Consider the following 23,072-nt stretch of genomic DNA (forward strand, 5'->3'; position numbering starts at 1 on the left):
CAATGAAAAAAGCCGACGGTGGTGTTACAGCAACCGCATTGCAACAAAGTTTTCAAGAACGCGAGAGTATGGAGAGCGCGCCGAGCTTCAATTCGTACTTGATTCATTAACTTGGTTGTTTTTTTGCCCCTCCTCCACCGTTTTGTATGACTTTGGCTGTTTAGCTAGGCTGGTATAAAAAAGCTGTCGTTTCACGAAATAACTGAAAGTTATTGCAGAATGTAAATATCGAGCTCTTTTTCTACCAGCTACGTAGAGCCCCACGTAACGACAGTTGACCAGTTAGCCGGCGTTAGCCATCCAGGTTGCTAATCTTCCAGATAGCTTGGTGGTTTAGCCAAGTGGCCGATCGGCTGCGGTTAATTTTTACGTTTGCATCCAGTGTTTAGTAAGGGTTCGGTAGTTTTTTTCGATAAATTATCCGTATATAGCTGACGCTTACAAATGCAACCTTGTTGCTCTGCTATAAGTGGAAAGCAGTAGGCAGAGCTCGCTAGCGCAGTATTCTAACCCTAAGTATTTCTTCAGAATCGCTAATCGGCGAATATTTTACTGTAGCTGTCTAGAAGTGAGCCTGGTAGCTAACTACATATTAGCCTTGACCGTTTGGCGAGAATAATAAAGAGAAGGAACCACCACAGTAAGTCAAGTCGCTGTGAAGCACGGTTTGCTACCGACGCCCAGTGTTTTTGTGGCTGTTATGTCGCCGACTAACGACGTTGGGCTTGTCTGCTAACTACCTTCACTTTTGTATGATAATGTCCGCCTGAGCGCCGGCCTTTGTCAGATTATAACCGCGACATTGACTCACTGTCTGTTTTTTGGACTGTCGGACTTTGCCGGAAGGCGATCAAAGCATCTGCTGCCCCATTCACTAGCAGAAGCGGCGGTGTTTTGTTGCATCTCTAGCCGTAAGGGAGGGGAGAGCGAGTAGCCCGGCGTGTCGGTGGCAGACATGCACAGGAGGCGTGCGGGGCCTCATAAGTCTGTTTTCTCTCATTCCCAAACTCCGAGGCTGTCGTATGGTCACAGCTCCAGGATGAACGTGGCGAAAAGCGGCTACCCTGTCTTTTCGGCCAACTCGACGACGGCCTGCACGGAGCTGGCCAAGAAAATCACCGAGTGAGTATTTCGGTTCCAGTCAGCTTAATATTGCAAAATGGCTCGCGCGTGGCTGCTACGCGGAAAACAAGATGAATTATTGAGTGAAAGTTAGGCCTCGGTATTGGTCCAAACAGCACGTTTCACGGAGTTCTAGTTTGCTTTTTTAAAAATGTTTTTCCAATCATGAGACTTCTAAGCACTTAAGTCGCTCTGGCTAAAGGCGTCTGCCAAATACCGTGAATATACATCTTAAAATGTTAATCGCCCTTTTATTTGTATTCCGATTATTTCACTTCTACGGGGATGATCCGCATATGTGGATTTTGACCTGCGAACTGTGTTTGCTGCATAAATAAATCACGATTTCAAGTTGTGGCCATTCCTTCCAACTCGCATTCCGTGTTTAATCTTGTGTTTATTTTCCACGGACAGTGTTGAAATGTAATTAATCAGGGGATATATTGAGCACGGTTTTATTTTGGCATCTTCGTGAAAGCATCGGTATTCCCCAAAGCCCTTCGTCCCTCACCTGTCATAGCAGAACTCAGTGTTATGTGACCCTGGAAATACGCAGGCTCATTGGAAATCTAGCATTAATTAATAACAGATTTTTAAGAGTTGATATTCATGCAGTGCAGAGCTACACATTAGAGTGTTTCCTTTAACTGCATAATAAATGGCACTTGTGTAAAAATTAATGCGATGCTTCCTTTTCCCCATTCCCTGTTCTATACGTAGGCTGTTTGCCTGCGCGTTGTCTGAAAGATTGATTAGGCTATTCGTCGTATCTGGTTTTAAATACATCTGCGCCCTTTACCGATCCCTTCTTTTTTTGACAGGGTTGGCATTACAGAAATGCCAAGTTCCTAAATACCTGTCTGGAGCTGAGGGGTTTATGAAAGGATGCTTTTCAGCCATGGAATGTTTTGATAATGTATTGGGTTTCTTCTGATGCATCACGGGCTTAAGGGACATTTCCTGAGCTTCTTTAAATAACCACACGCAACAGTGTGAAGATGTAAATTCTTCCAAGGCACGTAGTTTATACAGGACTGTATGTATTTCATCTTGTTTTAAATTTGAGTCTTTATGGATTTTTCTACTATACATGTAATCCAGCGGCAGTCTATGGACCTAAATTACTTTTTATTGTTTAGATTATTTCACTATTCATCTTTTGCATTTCTAAAATATTATGGAAAAAGTTTAGCAAAACATTCTTAATGGTTTGAGATTGCTTGACAGTCTGAAAAATAATGCAACAAGTAAATTAGGTGAATGGTATAATGTCCATTAAATTTCAGTTTGAAATAAGAAACTTATTACTAAATAGATATCTTCATTTCACTGAATATTGAGGAAGGTATCGAATCGCAATCTTTTAACATGGCATTATTTCAACTGACTGCCTTAAGTCTGAGTAATACGATCCTCGGAAATTTGTGAAATATCTATGATCGTGGTGGGCAGTTAACATTTTATTATGTCTCAGGCAGTTAATAAACGATAAATTATAAATGGTGTTATGCTCTGCTCAGTGCAGATGTGTTCTGCTGATACATGAAGAGCATCGACATTTCTCATGGTCAGGAATGGCCTTTTGGGTTTGCGTGTCCTATGGTAGTTTTTCATCCCTATGGTTTTTTTTTTGCAATAAGTGCATAATAAAACGAAAACAATTCATTGGTTAAAGACTTCGATATTCAGAGGAACACGCATATCTAGCAATTTAGTGGCTTTAGCAGATATTGCTATTAATCAGAGACCTTGTATCATTTGCCCGTGCGATTACAACAGTTCTTTGTGTGAGGTCTCAGTGCCGTACTTGGGGTTTGTATGTGAATATTGAGTTTGTGTGGGAGCTTTCCTACCAAGTGTTGAGATGTTGCGTGATGGTTTTTGGTCTGCAGTAGGATTACGCAGGTCTATCCTTTGGAAGTGTTAATGCTCATCCATGCCCTGCGTAGTTTAAGCCCTTAATCATTCTCACGGTTGATATATTTTATTCCCGTGATGCAGTCAGGTCTATATTTAAAAAGTGAACTTGCTTGACCTCATTCAGTTGACTGCTGCTGTAAGATGTTTGTATGGTAATTGTCTTCAGCTCAGGGGAGTAGTTTGGTTTGTCTGAAAGGAAAGTGCTCCGTAAGCATATCCTGGCTTTAATCCTTTGTTTTTTGTCAGTGCACAATGAATGGATTAGTAGCTCAGGGTATCGTGTAGTTCAGAACTTGGGTAGTGTAAATCAGTACGTTTCTCTCGGTAACCGTTTGTGTGCTTGTTTACCTCCTGTGCCGTATGACTGTTTGTTTACTGAAGGGTGTGTTGTTGAAGGAATGCGCTCGTGGCATTTTTAGTTCTTAACTTCGGTCTAACCAGATTATCGAGCCCGTTACCGTTTCCCCCTATGTTTTCCTTCAAAAACATGTCTGGTAAATAGAGCTTCAGTTGCTCTTTGCTGCTAGGCTGTCAGTCATGTTGAAGTTTCTTTTTCGCTATGGCAAGATTTTCTCCAGTTAGCCAGCCCAAAGCTTTTGTACATAATTTTTTTTCCTGATGCATATTTTGAGGTTGTCTGATGTGCATAGCGGGTAGTGCTGGAGTGATAAATTATGAGTGATGCTATATGGGAGGCAGGGAATGTTGTTGAAGTGAACTCTGTCTCCTTATTTTCCAAGGGCAAAATTACAGAAAACCCCTCGTGTCGAGTATACTTCTAATACTGAACAATGCATATTGGTGTCTCGATTGATGGAGGATTAGGGTATGTTGCTCTTCTGCCTTCCACAACTTTGAATATATTCATTTTCCATCTCTTGACAGGCGTCTTGGTGTAGAATTGGGGAAGTCTGTTGTCTATCAGGAATCCAACAGAGGTAAGGTGACTTGCTGCTCGCCTAGACTGCAGTTGGCTGTATTTCATTCGAATGATTTTTCATTTTTTGTTATGAAGTTCCAGCAGTTATCTGACAGTTACTGAAGGGATGTGGAATTTTGCATTGGCTGTGCTTTACAACACCCGGCCTTTCATTGACTCCCCCTCCCGTTAAAATTTAGAAACCAGAGTAGATGTGAAAGAATCTGTTCGTGGACAAGATATCTTCATCATCCAGACCATCCCCAGGTGAGAGGATCACACCCTTCAAATTTCCTAAGCCTGTACACACTTGATGAAGTCAGAATTCTCCCTTCAGATGTTTACTGTGTCTTAGAAGGGAAAGGAAGTGAGGCAATAAGCAAAAGTCGCATTTCACACTGTTTTCTAGGGAAGAAAATTCTCTTCACTGTGCCTGTGTAAACTGTTCGGCTTGAGCTGAAAACTTAGTCTATGACTCCGTGCCTTTTGGCAAAGGCAAGAATGTAGTAAACAATGGAGATTTTTAATGATGATAACATTTCTAGGACAGAACGCAAAGCTGGATTGTAAGAATTGTTGTTGAGTTGTGACTTGTCTGCTGTCAGGTTAACAGACGACAGCCAGAGCTAGATTTTGAGTCTGATTCTGCAGCTAACTTTTGCCAAATTGATTTTACTGTGGTTACTAGTACAAGTAATAATCCCTGCTTTCTCCCCCACAATTTAGGGATGTTAACACTGCTATTATGGAGCTTCTGGTAATGGCCTACGCCCTCAAGACCTCCTGTGCAAAGAATATTATTGGGGTCATTCCCTATTTCCCGTATAGTAAGCAGTGTAAAATGAGGAAGAGGGGCTCTATAGTTTGCAAGCTGTTGGCCTCAATGCTAGCCAAAGCAGGTAGGATGCCTTATACTCTTTATTTAACCTGTAAGACATAAAGCATGTCAGACGTCTTTGTCATTTTCTATTTTCAGTCGTACTACCAGTGTTTGCATGGATTACAATAACACACGAAGTAAAGAAACGTCTGTTTAAAAATGCAGTTCTGATCTTTACAAACTGGCTGATCTAGATAAACAAAAAACTTTCTTGTTTTTTCTTCTGTCATGCATAGTGCCATTCAGTGTTTAATGGGTTAGAGTAAAAAAAAAATTTGGCTCTATTTCGGGTGCAAATCAGGTCAGTATGTGTCATGTAATGCAGTGCCCCCCCCCCCCCCCCCCCCAAAAAAAAAAAATAAAAAAATGGTCCGCTGGTGTTTGTGCTCTGTAATTCTGCATTTCTGTTGTAGTGGACATACGTTCTAATTTTTATTAACTATATTTTAATTTATCTGGTATCAGGCTTTTATTTGTGCACAACCTTCCCTGTAAATATTGCAAAAGGTATTTTTGTTGTCTGTTTTTGAATGGCTTCATTTATGATGACCCCGACAGGAAATGTCATAGGCAGTTGCCCACTTCTGTCTAATACAGCCTCACTGCCAGGAAATTGGTGCAGTTCCTGAGATGATTACACAGCCACTTGTGATTGTGCTGTTCAGTTCACATATTGTTTGTGTGTGAGATATAGTATTGATCATTAAACTGTTGCCTGTAAATAATAGTGCCTGACGGTATGTAATGGTGCTTTGATAAACATTTCTCCCGAATGAGTCATGGTGATGAAGAAGCATCGCCTGTTAGCCAGCCTTTAATGCTAATTCGACGTCTAGCTTATAGCTGCCTGCTAAGTCCCATGTGAGGGTGACAGGATGTTGTTTCGCTTCATTCTGTGTATCAGCACCTACCCCTTCTGCCAAGCCAATGATCTGTCTGCCCCCCCTCCCTTGCAGGTTTAACTCATATCATCACAATGGATTTGCACCAGAAGGAGATCCAGGGATTCTTTAGTTTTCCGGTGGATAATCTACGAGCCTCCCCTTTCCTGCTGCAGTACATCCAGGAGGAGGTACAGCACAGCAGTCATTTGGCTTTACTTACTGCTCTCCTGCTTTTGTCACTCTGCACATGCATGCAGGAAGAATCATCCGGGCATCTTTCTTGCAGATTCCAGATTACCGAAACGCCATTATAGTTGCCAAGTCCCCATCGGCTGCTAAGAGGTAATAACTCTGCTTGGCTTTTTGCATTAGACGGCTTCGTTTCTGTGTTTGTGATTCTGTAATGGGAGAGTGGGCGTGGCTGCTTGTTTTGTGCCTTACATAGCAGAATTTGCAGTAGTGTAAGCAACCGGCCAATGCAACCCCCCCCCTCCGATAATCAAATTGTCATGATGAATGGGTGAGAACCTCAATCCCCCCCAATGTGTAATCCGAAGTTACGCCCTTGTGTGTAAGACTTTTACTGGTCAGTAGTTCCTCTTCATAGCTGGCTTATTGGCTAACACCTGGTCTCCCCCCCCCCTTCCTTCCTTCTGCTCAGGGCCCAGTCCTATGCAGAGAGATTGCGACTCGGTTTGGCTGTGATGCACGGGGAGGCCCAGTGCTCAGAGTCAGACATGGCTGACGGCCGGCATTCCCCGCCCTCTGTCCGCAACACGACAGGGCATCCAGGGCTGGAGCTGCCATGTAAGGAGTCCATCTTATATCCTGTCCCAGTGTCCCTTAGGTACACCCTGGGCTGCTAGTGGCCGCTCCAGTGCTCGTTCTCCCTCTGGAGACTTCCACTCAGGAATTTCCTCTGGTTAAACTGCAGAGTTCCATTATGGCCTGGTTTTCAACATTAACGTTTAACTAATGATTTGACTGCCACCCTCATCACTTAAGTGTAATAAAAAACACACTTAACGGAACAGTACATGTAAGCTGTTAGCACTGGAATTTCTACCCATTATTAGTTAATTTTTCCACTGGATGACCAGTACAAACTGCAGTTCGTAGCGACTGAAGGATCTCTCAAGGAAGATGTGGTATTTTTTCAGTTAATTCTCAAAAGGCAAGGGCTTCATAGCTCTAACTGTAATAAGCAGGCTATATTAAGTAAGAAGCTGCACTGAAATTAATGTGACCTACATCGAGTACCATTTTGTAGAGAACACGAAGAATGGAATTTCAATTTCCTTCTTAAAAAAACTGCTGTGATCAAAGGAAATCAAAGCAGTTGACATAAGGATTTTTACAAAAACGTACGTGTTTATATGTCGCACGTAGTGCGTGTTACTCGGAGGTGTGGTGATTGTGTCACTACTTTTCTACAGTTTTGCAGGTGGACCAAAAACAGTGCTGTTGTCTCATTGTTTTATAACAGAACTTAAAAACTCCTCTGGGGGGGCTCAGCCAAACAAAAAATAGAACCTTTGGGTCCCCCTCTCATTGCCTAATGGGCCAGTGTGTGCCTTGTATTATCTGGGCTTTGCGTTTTCATGCTGACGGTTAAGCTAAGAATTCATCTTCTGTGAATGCAGAGGCCTTATTAAAGCTCGCTCAATGTTCTGCCACTGAGGTATGGCTAAACGCACCGCCTCCTGCTGCTGTTCGCACTGTAAAGCAGAGATGGACGGGGGGGCCCTTCATTGAGTAAGGATATAGTGCTAAACTTGGTTCCTTTCACTGTTTCTAAGCAAACTTTTATCTCAAAACATAATCTTTTAATGAACTTTTTGCAGTAAATACAGGTTTTTAATTAAAATAGTGGCCTTTAACTGAGAGAACCCAGAGGGATTTTCAGGTTCTATATATGTGTCATGTCGTCTGTTCTGTGAATATCTGTTAATGTGCCATTTGTTTGTTGGCAATAGGGAAGCACCAAGCTCCGTTTCCAGGCATTGAGCTCCCAAGTATGACCGTAATTCCATTATACTTTTGATCACAGCAGCAAACTCTGATGGTTCCATGACCCTTGCATGTAGACTTGTGGTTGAGGGCTTTCCATCTCATCAATGCGCACTGAGATATTGAACCTTATGGTTGGGGTCTGGACCCCAGGGGGTAAGCTGCAGATCTTGCTTGACGGCTGACATCTTTGTGAGAATGACACATTGCTGGGGAGAAGATTGCCAGATATGTCCGCCGTTGTTTTGTGGTGGGACCCGTACAGCTGCTTCGGGTACCTTCTTTACACTGATGGATGAATTGGAGATTGCTCTGCTGAAAAAGCCCAGTGCGTCCAGCCATGCAACTTGGATGTTTTTGCCATCATTTCACCTTAATCTTGCATATTATGTAAAATATTTGCATCTAATTTGCTTTTTTTTTTCTTGCTACACATACTGTTGCACGTTCAAGTAAATCCATTTTAGAACAAATGTATTTGACCACATCCTGAATTACCAGAATCTGCTGCATCAATAGGGATAATTATAATTAATTGGTAACTAATCTTACATTTCCTTCTATCCATGCATCTTCCTCTCGTTGAGGAGAATTGCTTAGTTAAAATATTACGGAAAGTGTTCATGGTGCACAGGATTGAAAGCCCTCAGTTATAAAACCTTTTTAGGGTGTACTTTGGTTGTCTGATATGGAACCACTGCTAATTTCTATCTGTATATTCATTTGGTCGCGAGATTGACTTGCTTATTGATGCTGTGCCTCACCTTGCCGTTGGGTTTTTGCCCAGTTTCCAGCAGCTGGCTGTCATTACTCTGTTAAAGCCTCCAATGCAGGGTCACTAGCTTATTGATATTCTGGTTAAGCGGTTTCTTTTTCAGAGTTATTGTCATTGTATTGCTTTCCCCCAGGTTTTAAGTGTGACGAACGTGTATAACTGTCTTCCATTCTCCAGTTACTGAGTGGGGAAATTAAATCCAAACTGATAACACGTTATATTGGTAGTTTTCTTCTCTTGCCGATGGATTCTCAGATTTAGTTGATCCTTTCAATCTCCTTTTCTTGATGCAAGTTTGTTACCCTAATAGGGAAGTCAGAAGATGAGTATGAAGACTTTTTAGTTGATATTCAAAAATCTTTGTGTCATTTGTAACATTCTAGCCTTGTTCTGGTGTAGTTGACGTCAATCGGCAATGCCTTCAAATTGTTTTTGGAGATGCGTATTGGTTGGATATGTAGATACTGCTGCACGACCTTGTATGACATGCATGCGCTCCTTTTGTTCATAAATCCGGCACGTCCTGGCCGATGCCATTTGAGCAATGGGCGCATAGCAGTGACTGTCTGGGCGTATTGAGTGCACTGTTAATATGCATCCAGAAGAGGTATATGCTGCCACTGTTAAACCTCTTGGTGTTGTATACAGACAGATCTTGCTGAGCCCTCTTAGAAGCTGCAGAAGATATTAAATCTATTTTTTTTTTAATCTTGCGTTTTCATTGAATGGCTTAGCACCGCGAGTCTGTCTCCAGTGGTTTAAGATCGTTATCCCCATGGCAACAGGAATGACAGCCAATTGCTAGGAAAACTTGAAACATACCCTTTGTACCAAATAGCAAGTACTAACTGGTAATCCCCCCCCCCCATTCAAAGAAAAGATTAGTGGTTAAAAATGTCTGGCTTTTCGTGTGTCGTTCTGAGTTGCGCTTGTATCATTTCTGTAACTTTGAAAACGCAAAATCGGCAATGTTTGTCGTACTCTCCCTCTGTACTTAAGTGTAGTTGTGTTCGTCTCTAAGTACGAGAGAAAACAGTGTAGAAAGAATGTGATCTTCTATAAAAATATTATACACTAGTCCGAAATTGATTTAAAAATATACAGGTTCAAGGGTATGAGGTAATGGCTGTTCTAACTGATACAATGATCCCTTTTATAATGTAAAACTGAATTGTTGTACATTGCTTGAAGTTGAGCTGTGATGCTGGCTCTCTGGCCTCCAGCCTAGTGGGCGTCCGTAGTTCAGTAGCCTAACAACGTTATCAGTCCTCGGTCTGTGTTCTCCTTTGGTGGAGGACGGTAACTACACAGCAGAACTTGGAACTACGGAGGCCCGGCTTGGAATGTTGGCAAGGCTGATTTTCTCTGTGCTGGTTTTTTACGCTGGATCTACTGTCTTTGATTTGATTATGCAAGGTGCGATCCTTGTATATTTAAAAACCCCCTGCATGATCAGTATTTCCAGAAATGGAATGGAAGTTTGGCCATCTGGCCATTTTTAAACGGATCTGAATCAGATTAAGATCGTTTTTGTATAACCTGAGTTTTTAAATATACAGTGTGACTGCTCATGCTGGGCCAGCAGTAAGTCTGAGGATTTCATTTCTGTTCTTTTGCATGGCTTGTGCTGCAATGAGGGTTTTTCTTCAAAGCTGTAGTTTGGGTAAAATGGGGAGCGACTCCATTTCTTTAGCTACCCTCTCCAGTTTTATTATCTCATCTGAATCTGGTTGATGTCTATAAAATTGCTTGAAGGAAGCACAATTTTTAATGATTATTCATTTTTTTGGAAGGAATGCTTTCTAAGCAGAGTTGGCATTGATTTCCCCCCCCCCCCCCCATTTCTCATTGACTTATTCTCAGTAAAACCGTTTGTCATTCCATTACATGTGGGACCTGACAGCATGCAGGCAATGTTGTCTCAACATTCCAACAACTTTCCCTTGTGTTGAAGGGCTGAGTTATTGGCCCAAGGCATCAGTAATGCTATTGCTTAGAGGAGAAGCAAATAAATTGGTTTCGTACACTTCCGCATTGTTGCTCCCAAGCCTGCTTCAGTCCATCTTACCCAATCTACTTGGATCAAGAGTTTTGTGTGTCTTCTGTTCCCTTTTGTGTGCACCCCTAATGCTCGAAACTGAAATAACTTATTGTTTTTTGCATTGCAGTAATGATGGCTAAGGAAAAACCACCGATCACGGTCGTAGGCGATGTAGGCGGGAGGATTGCCATCATAGTCGTAAGAACGCCTGCTCTTTGTTTTACTTACCTGGAATGTTGCCCAGTTTTTTCACGTGAACAGTGGTTTCATGCAGCTTGACTCGATAAACTCATCTTCTCCAACCTGCTGATAGAGGTTAGGCTGAGGTTGCACTGGCTTTAATCATTTTAGTGGGGAATGAATGAATGAACGAACGAATGAATGAATGAGAAGTCTACATGCGAAATTGTAAATGTGAAATTGCAGCCAAATGTGATCTATCTTAATATGTCTTTGGTAGCTTGCGGATGAAACGGAGCAGTAGCTAAAGAAGGCAATCAGGTTCTGAAGCCTAAAACGTGCTCACTTTGTGACTGGTAGGATGACATCATAGACGATGTCGAAGACTTTGTAGCGGCGGCTGAGATCCTGAAGGAGAGGGGTGCTTACAAGATCTACATCATGGCCACTCATGGCCTGCTGTCTGCTGATGCCCCCCGACTGATAGAGGAATCTGCTATTGATGAGGTGAGCCTCGTGTTGCTGAAATTGTTAAACCAGGGTGTCTGTGGGGCATTAAGTCTTTATCTTAAATTCGATTTGAACCAATTAAGGCCTCGAAATGTCTCAAGTCCTAAATTTAAGTTCAATGCATCCATGCTGTATACGTTACCCTTGTTTTTTAAAAATACAAAACTTTACTTAAAAAACCAGAAAGGTGAGTGCAATACAAGATTTTTAGAAACCACATTATTAAAATTTGTAGTGTTCTTAATCACTTATTGTCCCTAATTTATAAAATAAACTTTACCGTAGGTATGTATAGGAAAAAAGCAGTGTGTGTATATAGGGTTCGGTACTATCCGTGGTTTTGGGCGTTCGCTGAGGGTCTTGGAACATATCCTCCTTGGATAAGAGAGGACTGCTGTATTTTAGTTTGCTGAAAAATATTTCATTTAAGTGTGAATGACTTTTAAGGGTTATTCTGTCAGTTTTTAATCAGACCTTTATTAGACTGTTTGCCCATGCACTTCACGTTCAATGCCTGTCACTCGCTTGTCGGCAGTGGTGATGGATGGACACAGTGTAATTATTAATACAGATGTAAGTAAATACGTAACCTTAATATCAAGTGGTGTGCATTGTTCTCCATTGTCCATTGCTGAAATCACATTTGGACATGGACATATCTCATTTAGTTATACAGACGCTTCTCTACTTACGAACGAGTTACGTTCCGAACGACCGTTCGTAACTTGAAATGTTCGTAAGGCGTTATTCAGCATCATTTTAAGGGTATATGGAAGTACAAAGACCTAGGATGCTGGGAGTACGCACGCTACGCTGCTGCGTGGCGGGAATAGCGGCCGGAAGTCGTACTAGGCGGAATTGGCGCGCAGAAAAAAAAATGATGTTGCGGACAGAAAACGGGAGCCCAATGAACACAGTTTGGACTTGGTTCTCTTTGTATGTCTGAAAGTTCGTAAGTAGAGGAGCGCCTGTATAGTTCTTAGTCCATTTATTCTACCCTTTGCTCTATGATTGGTGTAATTATAAATGAGCATGGATGTTATTCTAAAATATGGCAGCACCTTTGTCATCTTCCTGGCCACTTACACCGTGTGTGACAAATAAAGGAATGTTGAATGGGTGTTGAATGTTAATGTCGCTTCTTAGTATACCCCTTAGTTTTGCTAATGTTTGTTACAGTTAACGTGAGTATTATTTTTAATTACTCGAGTCTATTAAATCTGTCATTTTATATACTCAGTGTTAGACAAGGGGACATTGGATGTCTTAATCTAAGTCCGTTGTTCCTCTATTTTGAGTGAAGTTTCTTGGCAGGAGAATTTCTCATAATTGAGATGCCCAGGCCTTGATCATCGTACAGTCAAGTTTGATTTATTATTCATGCATCAAGTATTAGACCATTTTTTATATAAACTTCTATGAACAGTGGGTCACTAGTGTAAATGTATGGGCATTGATTCTGGTAAAGCATATTTCCGCTTACAGTTTGGTCTTACAATTGGCTTGAATTGGCATTAAAAATGTCTTAAGACTTAAATTTCCCATCAGGAATTCTGCAGGCATCCTGTAAACTTCACTGTTCCTGTCCAATGAAAAAGGCATCTCCAAATTACATTTCAGGAGTGTGAAAATTATGCACTTTCTGAGTGTTGACAGGATACGAACTTAACTTGCTTCATATTCACAATTAACAGCAATGTTTCTTAATGTTGATAGCTAGATAGCTAGCTATCAACATTAAGTTAACATTAGCAATGTAAAGTAATCGATACAAATGACCCTCGTGAATACAAATAACCAAGATAAGTACTAGTTAAGTAGATGACTTCATAAAACATCTTTATTGGATAATTAGATTTCAGACACTATCAGTGGACAGAGAATGGATGTATTCCATCTACGGTAAAATGTCGTAATCAAGGGACAGACTAACTTCCCTGGGGGCCCCAGGCTGTCATGGGTAAGGGGCCCCAGGCTGTCATGGGTAAGGGGCCCCCTAAGTGGGCCATTTCAGATATTTTTGGAGCAGAAGGAGAAACAAGTGGAATCAAAAACAATGGAACGTGAATGATGTAGTACATGATGTAGTACAGGGTACCAATGGTAAAACATCCTGATCAGGATGGGGGAGGGAGTTTTTTGTCAATAAAATTTTCTGATTTGGTGGGGGGGAGGGTTATTGTACCGATGGATCGATCTGCCAAGTTTAAGAAATTTAATTTCTCTCTCTTACTAAAGTTCATCTGAATTTTTGCAGACGTTTAATTGTATTCTCTCTCTGTTCACAAGTTGTCTACTCATTTGGAAAAATGGTATCAGTCAAGGGAGGTGTGATGCTAGTCTTGTATTTTTGTGCCATTTTCTTACGCCAAAAAGCGGCCATACGTGGTTTTCATCAGACAGTGGTGTTGTGTCTGTGCACCTTAGACAAAAGGGAAAACAAGAAAATATAAAGTGGGGATAGTTTTTCAATGCTAAGCCCAAGAATACAATTCATTTTCTGTCATCCTATCATTGAGTTTCTTTGCACTTTACATTTGGTTGTGTAGCTGGATATTTTGCTTCCATAAATGCAGTGTAAGATTTAAAGGGCCTTTTCTTAAGGTTCTGAATTCATTTGTTCGCCGCTCTGCCAACTGCTTCACAGTTTAAGGCTTAATCAAATAAATGGTTTTCACAATTTTTTTTTCCCCCTCTAGAAAATGAAAAGTTCATCTGTGTAAAACTGGAATACCAGCAATTTGCACTGTAGCACTTGGGTGTATAGATGGGCAAGCCGTCACTTAACGTTCTAGACTTCCAAATGGCTCATTGTGTAACTGCGTGTGTGTTGTTTGAATGAACTTGTCTAATCGTGGCATCCCTGGTGTTTCCCAGGTGGTCGTGACCAACACTGTCCCACATGAAGTGCAGAAACTGCAGTGCCCTAAGATCAAGACTGTGGACGTCAGCATGATCCTGGCAGAGGCCATCCGTCGCATCCACAACGGAGAGTCCATGGCTTACCTCTTCCGGAACATCACCGTGGATGACTAAGGGGCCAGCTGAGCCCTGATGAGGGACCCCCCACCCAAGTAGAAATCAATAAAAACAAAAATAAATTTAAGCAGGGGGTCCTGGTGAAGGAGGGCCTGCAAACGTTGTTGCAGTTTAATAATAAGCGTGTGTCCCTTCTGTTTGACCTGTCTGAGCTGCCTTTACGGACGTGCGGTTTCACTTTGTAATATGACTCGGGTGCATTTCGCCCCTTAGATGGAGTCTCTGCATTTGCATACTTTAATGCTCCACATCAGTATTTGACAGAAAGCCCTCCTTGCAGTCTTCTCTCCCCCATCTGTACATTCACTTGGGAGGAGGTCGCAGTTTAAAATGCATGACATTTATAGGACAAATTTGAGATGCTCAGCTCTGAATTGTAAAAGTACAAAGCCTTGTGTTGTGTCAATTCACTTTGGTACTGATGCATTCAGTCTCGGTAATCATTAGTACAGGACAAGCTGTGGGCTTCGTCCAGAAAAACTTTGTCATCTTTAGTATACAAGTACATTCCATTCCTCTCTCTTTGGGTACAAAGTATATTTTCTTATATTCAGCAGGTCTCATTTAGTAAAAATTAACCATAATATGCAATATAAAGCCTCTAGCCCCTCTATCTGCATGCCCAGATTTTACCACTAATGTTCTGTAGTTAAACCACAACAGAACAGAGCTCCACTTAAAGGATTTATGTCTGCAGGGTCAGTCTGTACAGTACATTGTCCTGTTGTCTGAATTTCGAAGGCCTCCCTTTTCACTGTGACAGTACTTGATTATTTCTTGCCCTTATTTAATGGGCTTTTGCTGGTTTGCCAGCCCAACTATGAAAACCACATTTTTAAAGATGCTTCTTCAGTGGAGTTTTCAGTGATCAAGAACAACTGTTTTTGTTCAAAGGGAAAAAAAAAACCCATTTTACCCACACTGTAACCTTGCACACTTTAGTGTTTACTGCAGCCATGCTGTGATGGATAAAATGCTTTTGAACAAAAGTAAAAATGTCTTCAGCTATGTTTATGTCGTGATTGGGATTAAAACTCTAGCAAAAGTTTTTGTAAACTTGGTCCTTCTCACTCTTATTTGAAGTCTGTTTGGAACTACTTGAAATGTGTGTGTACATAACGTTCACTGCAAGCTTCTAATGGACTTCATGTCAGGCTGCTGTTCACATTTTTCTGTCCTTGTCCTGTGAAGTTTTTTTTTTTTTAATGATTAAGTTTACAACTGAAGGGATCTTCATTGTCAGCCTTTATGAGAGAGGATTGTGATAAGGTCATAATACTCTTTTGGAAGTTTTGATTCATGCCGGTTTGTTGCTGGTGTCTGTTATCAACAGTAAGAGGGGCCTGAAATTGCAGCGCTATAATTTGTGACCTTGGTGCCTCTGACTGTTATTGAATAGAACAATGTTTACTTTTGTCTGATAAGTTCCTTCCCCAGTACATAAAATGCGCCAACGTTAATGATCTTCCTTCTATGGCTGTGACTTGCATTCAGAGTTCAATATGTAAATTCCACATACAGGTTTGTTTTATGAATGCGGGCACTTGTTCTTGATGTTATGCAGGAGAGAAATCGCTAATCTGTTCTCTTGTGTAATGGGCAGAATAACGGGGTATATATAGGTTTTTTTTTAACTACACTAGCTTTTAAACTTAAGGTCATCCAAATGCACGTTTGTCAAACATTGAGATGATTTCCGTTGTCATATTTTTATGGCACTGAAATAAATCTAATACAGCATTGTGGAGTTCCTGTTTTATTGAACTGTTTGTGCATCCACACATCGCAATATCTGACATCTCCTAAAACAGCAATGTTTTTGTACGCACTTACATTTGCTTTTTGTAGACTGTTGCCTTCAGTGCTCTTACACAAACTGCAGTCCATTGACCAGCCATATGGCGGCTGTGATTCACTGCACCCGACTAATGATGGCCAAAACGGCACTTCATGAACCACTTGCTCTATTTTCTGGCCCACTAGGTGGTGCTCTCTGCTCAAAAGAAGGTTCAAAGTAAACCAAGAGCCCCATCTGGTGAGGCCAAAAAACACAACAAAAGGTCCATGATGATGTGTCGTCTTGGCCATCACTACTCCCGACCCTCGGTAATCTATGAGTTATCGAAATTGATACGATTGGTTGAAGTGGTTACTAGGAAATTGTCGTGCAACTCATAAGACCAATAAGAGATGTTTACGATCCATCCATTTTCCAAACCGCTTATACTACTGGGTCGTGGGGGGTCCAGAGCTTATCCCGGAGGCAATGGGCACGAGGCAGGGAACAACCCAGGACGGGGGGCCAGCCCATCGCAGGGCACACTCACGCACCAGTCACTCACACATGCACTCCTATGGGCAATTTAGCGACTCCAATTAGCCTCAGCATGTTTTTGGACTGTGGGGGGAAACTGGAGTACCTGGAGGAAACCCCGCGACGACATGGGGAGAACATGCGGAGACTCGAACCTGGGTCCCAGAGGTGTGAGGCGACAGTGCTAACCACTGCACCACCATGCCGCCCCGATGTTTATGATATAATTAATTAATGTATTATTATTATTCTTTATATAAAATGCATATAATTACACCATTGGCCACTGGTGTCACTGTTTCTATTCATTTATTTCGTTTGCCGTAAGTTACTGACTTTTAGAGTCAGGTTCACCTAACCCTGTTTTCCCAAGGACATGCTTATTTTAGCGTGTGATTTTAGTGAACATTTTTGCACGATACACGTGTAAGGATTCAGAGGTGCGTTAGTCCAGTGTGCTGAGAGTGTGCTGAGGGGGTATAGAATAGCATTAACAGTGGGGAGGGGGTTATTAAAACATAACCTGGAAAAAACTGAAACAGGGCTGGAAAACAAACGGGTCAGAATGGGAAGACTGGTACTGGGAAGGGCACAGGCAGACGGGAGGAGCACCAATAATGACCGGACTGGGATGGTGAGACAAACAGGGATTTGAATACAAATACTACGGAGGGGCAACAAGCAACAGGCGTGGCTCATCAGAAACAATAGTACTGGTGACATGTTCATTTTCCGTATTTCAACCTTACTGAAAAAATTAGGTAATTCAGGATTTTACAAAAAACAAAAACCAAAGTCATTTCCTAATGACCCAGGTCTCCAGTCCTGAAGGATCACAGGATTGACTGATTTGTCTTGGGACTTCTGATGTAAATATACTAGTAATTATAATATATACGTAGAACACACAAACGGCTCATTTAAACTGCATGCATACATACCATGACTATGCAGCTGCTTATTTTGCAATCTGCTGGAAACGGAGGAAACTGCATTCATTTTTTCTTTGTGCTTTATCATTTATCTTTAACGAAACTGAATCACATGCCAAGATTTTCTTGTTGAGACTGCATTTTATTTCTCTTATACGCCCAGTGTTTTGTTTTGTTTTGCAGACTGTTTATTCTTTTAAAATCTGCTTCCTCCTGGTGAGATCTTTAGCTCCTTGTAGCACACTGAGAAATTAGTATCTGCTTTGAGGTGCAGTGAAAGGGCATCTGGAAAAACATTCAGAGCAGCAAAGTCACTATATAAAAGCGCCCTGTGCAAACTAGGATTAAGCTTAGTGTCACTATGTTAGTGAGGCACGGTGGCTCAGTGGGTAGCAGTGTTACCTCACGGCTTCGGGGTTTGTATCCCACTTAGTGTGGAGTTTGCATGCTTTCCCCTGTTAATATGAGCACATTTATGGGCAATCCAGCTTCCCCTCGCATTTCACAGACTGGGATGCAGGTAAAATGTCAGCTCTCAATTGTGGATTTCTGTGTTCGTGCCCCATGACGGACGGACCTCATCCAGCTTGTTATCCTGTCTTGTGTCTTATGTTACCAAGCGGAGGGTGGATTGTGTCAAGTCTCACAAATCCGCGGCATTAGTTACGCTGCAAATATCGCTCACTTGTATCATGTATGGGAAATGCTATTCCATCTTATTGTGTTTTTGAAGTCGATTACTGTCGGTTTTCGTCAATCGTTCGACTCCATAGTCAAATTCCAGTTTTAAGTTACTTAATATTGGCCACCAGAAGGCGATATTTGTCCATATATGTACAAATACGCGGCTAAACTTCTGTGTTGTAACAGTGGATCCCACCTGATGATGCTCGTATTATGTCAAGCTATCATTACAGTGAAAATGTATTCTACATCGTTTACCATTTATTGTTAACATTACAAAACCATCTTTAATTTTCTATAGTTTTACTAACTTTAATTGTAAGCTCGCGCTATATTAACGCAGAAACGAAAACAGAGCGTCTGACTTGATTCATGAAATAAAATAGTAAAATAGTCATGTTAGACTATTTTATGTCAAACAAGGCGTAAATCAAACGCCTACTTCCTATAACAGCAGGAAAGTCATGTTCTAAGTTCCAAACACAAAGAGACCGAAACGTGTTCAGTCTGGTAAGTAATTAAACATTAAAAAAAATATATTTTCCATTCAGATTAATCACTTTGTGATTGATTATTTAATTAAGCTAACTTGTGCAGTAAGTCTAGTCCGTGGCTTGTCCGTGCTTTTGCGCGCAGTGACATCTGGCTGTAAGAAATGATTAAATGATGGCGACAACCTTCTTCGGAAAAGAATCATCCTTTGCAAGCCTTTCTCTCCCACTGCATGCTTTCCCACTGACTGCCACGTTACTGGCAGCATTGTAAGGTCAGTACCTTAGATATGACTTTCCTATTAACTAATGTAACGACGTTATAAAGCGCATTTCCAGGGAATAGTTTGTTGGGTGAAATGGGATCCTTTGGATGAAAAAGCACGACTAAGTATCCAGGCGCTTTCTCTTGTTTAGTATTTTTCCATATTTATTTAGCTATATACCTACATTCCATTTAAAATCAAACATTTAAACATCTTTCATATTTATTAAAAAAAGAAATAAAAAAAATCTGTTCAACATTTTATAAAACGGTACTTAAATGATCTTTTGGAAATAAAAGTGCAAAACCCATCGCATTGAAGCTTTAAATCAGTTTGTGCCATCGATTTACTACAGCAAAAAGACTGGCAAGTAAGAAAATAATACAGTTAATTACATTAAAAAGTAAAGTACGAACAGCTTCTCGAAGACTTTCTCCATCCAATTACAAATCCCCAAATTAAAACTAAATAGAAAGTAAGCCAAGATTTCAGCGTATGTGTGTTTTGCAAATATACATTTACACTCTGCTACAAGCTGAAGTCTTATCGCAAGTGGAAAAACTTGGAGGCGTTGCGACACGTAACGCACATTCACTGAAACGCCGGGTGCTGATTTACACGCGGGACACCAGAAGCTCAGAACCGTTACAGTGAAAGTATGGGACGATGGTACGGTTCTGTTCCATGATTTCGCATTACATTCTCATTACCAATCAACTTAAATCAGAAATGATATTTCCCACACGAGGGGACTGTACAGCTTTCATGATGAAATTCATTATTGACAGCAACTGTCCTTTTCAGTGAGGTCCGCTGGAAAGCTAAGGTGAATTAGGGGGTGGGGCTAAGGAATTAAGATGCTTCAGTGTTGGACTCGATCTCGTCCTGTCTCTCTCTATTTCTTTCTCTCTCACTCACACACCCCAGCTCAGTTCAGCCGGCCATCCCCCTCCAGCTGCCCCTTGGTGTTCAGGAGACCGTGCAGCTGTTGGTCTTGTTCATGGGTGGCCGGAGGCTGCTGTCTTTGGGGAAGGTCTCGCGGCGGCGTCGCAGGGCGGGGCTCAGTCGGCTTGGCAGGTTGGCCTGCTGCAGCAGCTCCCGGAAAACCTCCATCACATTGCTGTTCTCCTTGGCCGAGGCCTCCAGCAAGCAGTTGTTCCAGTCCATCTCCAGTGTGGAGAGCACGTCCTCACTGCTCACCTGCCGCTCACCATCTAAGTCGGACTTGTTGCCGACCACCATGATGGGCGTGAACTTGTCCTCCTTCACCTCCATGATCTCGTCCCGCAGGCTCTTCACAGCTTCTAGTGACTCGGGATCGTTGATGGCGTAGACCAGGGCGAAGGCATCGCTGTTCTGGATGGACAGCTTCCGCATGGCCGGGAAGGAGTAGCTCCCGCTGGTGTCCATGATCTCGATGGTCACTTTGACGCCGCTGATCTCGTACTCCTTGCTGTGCAGCTCCTCCACTGTGCGCCTGTACTTGGTCTCAAAGGTGTCCTGCAGAAAGCGGCGGATCAGCGCCGTCTTGCCCACCCCGGCAGCTCCCAGGAAGACCAGCCGCACGTGCATCTTCTCCTTCACTTCCAGAGACATGATCCTCTTCCTCTGTGAAATCCTGTCTTCCTTGGGCCTCTTGCTCTTCTCTTGGACTTCCTGTTCTTTTATGCAACTTTGAGGTTTTTAAATTACAGTCTTGATTCCAGCTAAATGCCTTTACTTCTGAAATACCCTTTGTTACAGGTTTGATATTAAATACCAAAGCGTACTTACAGAAGTGAACCTAAAGTGGCAGAGTCTGTCCAAACGCTAACAGTGGCTAGCAGATGCCTCTGTGTCTTTCAGCTTTCAAGCTCCTTTTTATCTGTATTTTCAACAGCTCAGGCTCCATGCCCTCTGCAGGTTCCAGCCAATCAACATTTTGCTGCATATTATAATGTGGCTTGAAAGCCAATCAAACGGCTTCATGCAGATTAGAAATGGAATCATTCAGAGTAGGGAGTAAAAACATTCTATTCGCTCACATGAAAAGCTGTGAGTGAAACACTGAATCTGTGCATTTTGCATCCTGTTAAATTGCACATAAATAATACAGCAGCTTCTTCTCCAGGAAGCCAGATAATGAATGTCACACTGAAAAGACAAAAAGAAACAGAAAAGTATTTTCCAGGAGCTTATGAATAACTATATGGATTCATCAGGTTGTTAATATTTTTGTGTCAGTGTTATTTTGGAATTAACCTCAGCTCTAGATCAGCCGTAAGAAACACTTCGTAAGCAGGTGAGAATGTGTACATTTTGTTCATGCTGGTATTTTAAAGAGAATAAAAACATGGGCAGTGAATTAAAAATACAGGCATGGGGTTTGTCTCTGTCTTTAAGAGGAAAATCTGGCTTTGAGGTGGAAAGCTGTTAGATGTCTGAGAAGCTGTTGCTGGAACAGAAGGCATCGCTTACTCAACACCAGCCTCATAAATAAAAAACCTCGAGTTTCACAAAAGCTTTTGCTTTTATCAAATGAAAAAACTACACATTGGGGTTTTAGGATTAGAAGCTAAAAATGATGATATTGATCCAACAAGAACATTAAGCATCATGTTCAGAGCATATAAGAAAGACAAATGAAGGTCAAATAATTTTATTCAGTGGGACATAATGTAATTAGCACAAATAAAATGTAATTCTTTCTATCCAGTTTTTATAAATTGATGCTATTATATTTGTGTCATCTCAACCTTTAGTGTGACTGAATCCCACACTTACCTTTTGCCATGTGTCAATGTCAGTAGTTTTGCCTCTGTACAACGCTTGGACAGTCACCTTCGATTGTGTTCACTCTCAGAATTTTCACTTTCTTTCCCATTTTTTGTTTTCATTTTGGCCTTAAATTACATTCACATTCACTGAGGTATGAAGTGAATCATGGGAGATGATCAGCACCTTCCCATGAAAGGCACAATCTGTACAGGGGGTGGAAACGTCCAGCTTCTGAATGTCGCAGCTTCTTTCACGCTGCGTTTCGTCCTGCATGCTTATGCATGGCTGCTTAGCTCTGATCTTGGAATGGCAATGCGGTGCATGATGTGCAGCTCATTATGCACTATGACAGCGTGTTAAATGGGTTCAGTTCCGATGTGCTCAGAACTGTAGTCCGGATTGAATAAAACCCTTCTTGAGTTCTGGGACCAGAACTGAAGAGCCCTGAATACATTTGCTGAAACTGGAGAGTGATTATAGGTGTTATTTAGCAACCAACTGAAAGGCAGCTCTGAGACGTGCAGGACTGTGGTTCTGGGACTCCAGTTTGGGAGATAAGCACCTCCGTTGCCTGTCTGTGTTGCTCAGGGGGAGGCAGCTAGCACGTCTCCAGGCGTGATCCATGGAATAATTAACGTGTGTAACCAACATGTGTATTAGGGGCTTATTCAACAACATTTTCTCTCCCTTCCCAGCATGCTGATTCCCTTGGATGCTATCGGTGTTTGCTTTTAGAAGCCAGTACAGAGCTCAGCTGGTCAATGAACAGATATTAGAATGACGATGAAATTCATCTCCGTTGGGGGTAGTTGGTTTTGCATACTATGCAGTCCACGGTGACACTTTTGGGCCCTTCTGGGCTTGGGAACCTCCACTTGAGTGTTTCCTGGACCCCAGAGTCGTGGCGGTGGGACCACACGGTGAATCACAGCACCTCCAGTGCGTTGAATGATACTCGGGGAGTGCCTGCTTGTCAGTAACCCCAGCGGATCTAAAAAGCCCTCCCCTCAGGAGGAGTGCTGACACATGGTCACAGTAGATATCAAAGGGACAGAGCAGGAACAATCCGTACCTTCCTTCTTCCTTCCACCCCTGTGGACATGCACAGTGGTCCGCAAAATGCCACCGAACCCTTAAAGAAGTTTTATGATCTTGTTCTGGAACCAGTACTTCTCGTTTGCAGTTTGCATTTTATTTTTACCATTTTTTTAAATGTAAGTGACTTTGCATATGCATTTTACTTCAATTACGTATGAAATTTGGTGGTAGTGGTCTGCAGGAGGACATCCTGAGGCAGCTGTGTGTCAGTGTGTCTGCAGGAGGACATCCTGAGGCAGCTGTGTGTCAG

At 41.9% G+C, this 23,072-nt stretch overlaps 2 protein-coding genes across 4 annotated transcripts; one reads left to right on the top strand and one right to left on the bottom strand.

Annotated features, from left to right (window-relative positions):
• Nucleotides 1–27: 27 nt before the first annotated feature.
• On the top strand, nt 28–16,020 carry prpsap1 (phosphoribosyl pyrophosphate synthetase-associated protein 1). 3 transcript variants are annotated; one of them, XM_049013625.1, is made up of 12 exons: nt 28–640; nt 1,015–1,122; nt 3,928–3,980; nt 4,162–4,228; nt 4,688–4,860; nt 5,798–5,913; nt 6,012–6,067; nt 6,387–6,532; nt 7,702–7,740; nt 10,679–10,749; nt 11,092–11,238; nt 14,119–16,020. In XM_049013625.1, exons 2-12 carry the CDS (start codon nt 1,040–1,042, stop codon nt 14,275–14,277), a joined length of 1,110 nt encoding a protein of 369 aa, XP_048869582.1. In that variant the 5' UTR covers nt 28–640; nt 1,015–1,039; the 3' UTR covers nt 14,278–16,020. The 3 variants fall into 3 exon arrangements, with proteins under 3 accessions (XP_048869582.1, XP_048869580.1, XP_048869581.1); XM_049013623.1 differs by having other exon boundaries at nt 28–1,122; XM_049013624.1 differs by lacking the exon at nt 7,702–7,740 and having other exon boundaries at nt 28–1,122.
• A 2,814-nt stretch (nt 16,021–18,834) lies between these two features.
• rasd4 (rasd family member 4) lies at nt 18,835–21,070 on the bottom strand. The gene has a single exon (XM_049013633.1). The coding sequence runs from the start codon at nt 20,561–20,563 to the stop codon at nt 19,937–19,939; it is 627 nt and encodes a 208-aa protein (XP_048869590.1). The 5' UTR covers nt 20,564–21,070; the 3' UTR covers nt 18,835–19,936.
• Between the last annotated feature and the right edge of the window lie 2,002 nt (nt 21,071–23,072).

Source organism: Brienomyrus brachyistius, chromosome 5 (genome assembly GCF_023856365.1).
Source record: "Brienomyrus brachyistius isolate T26 chromosome 5, BBRACH_0.4, whole genome shotgun sequence".
NCBI classification, from domain to species: Eukaryota; Metazoa; Chordata; class Actinopteri; order Osteoglossiformes; family Mormyridae; genus Brienomyrus; species Brienomyrus brachyistius.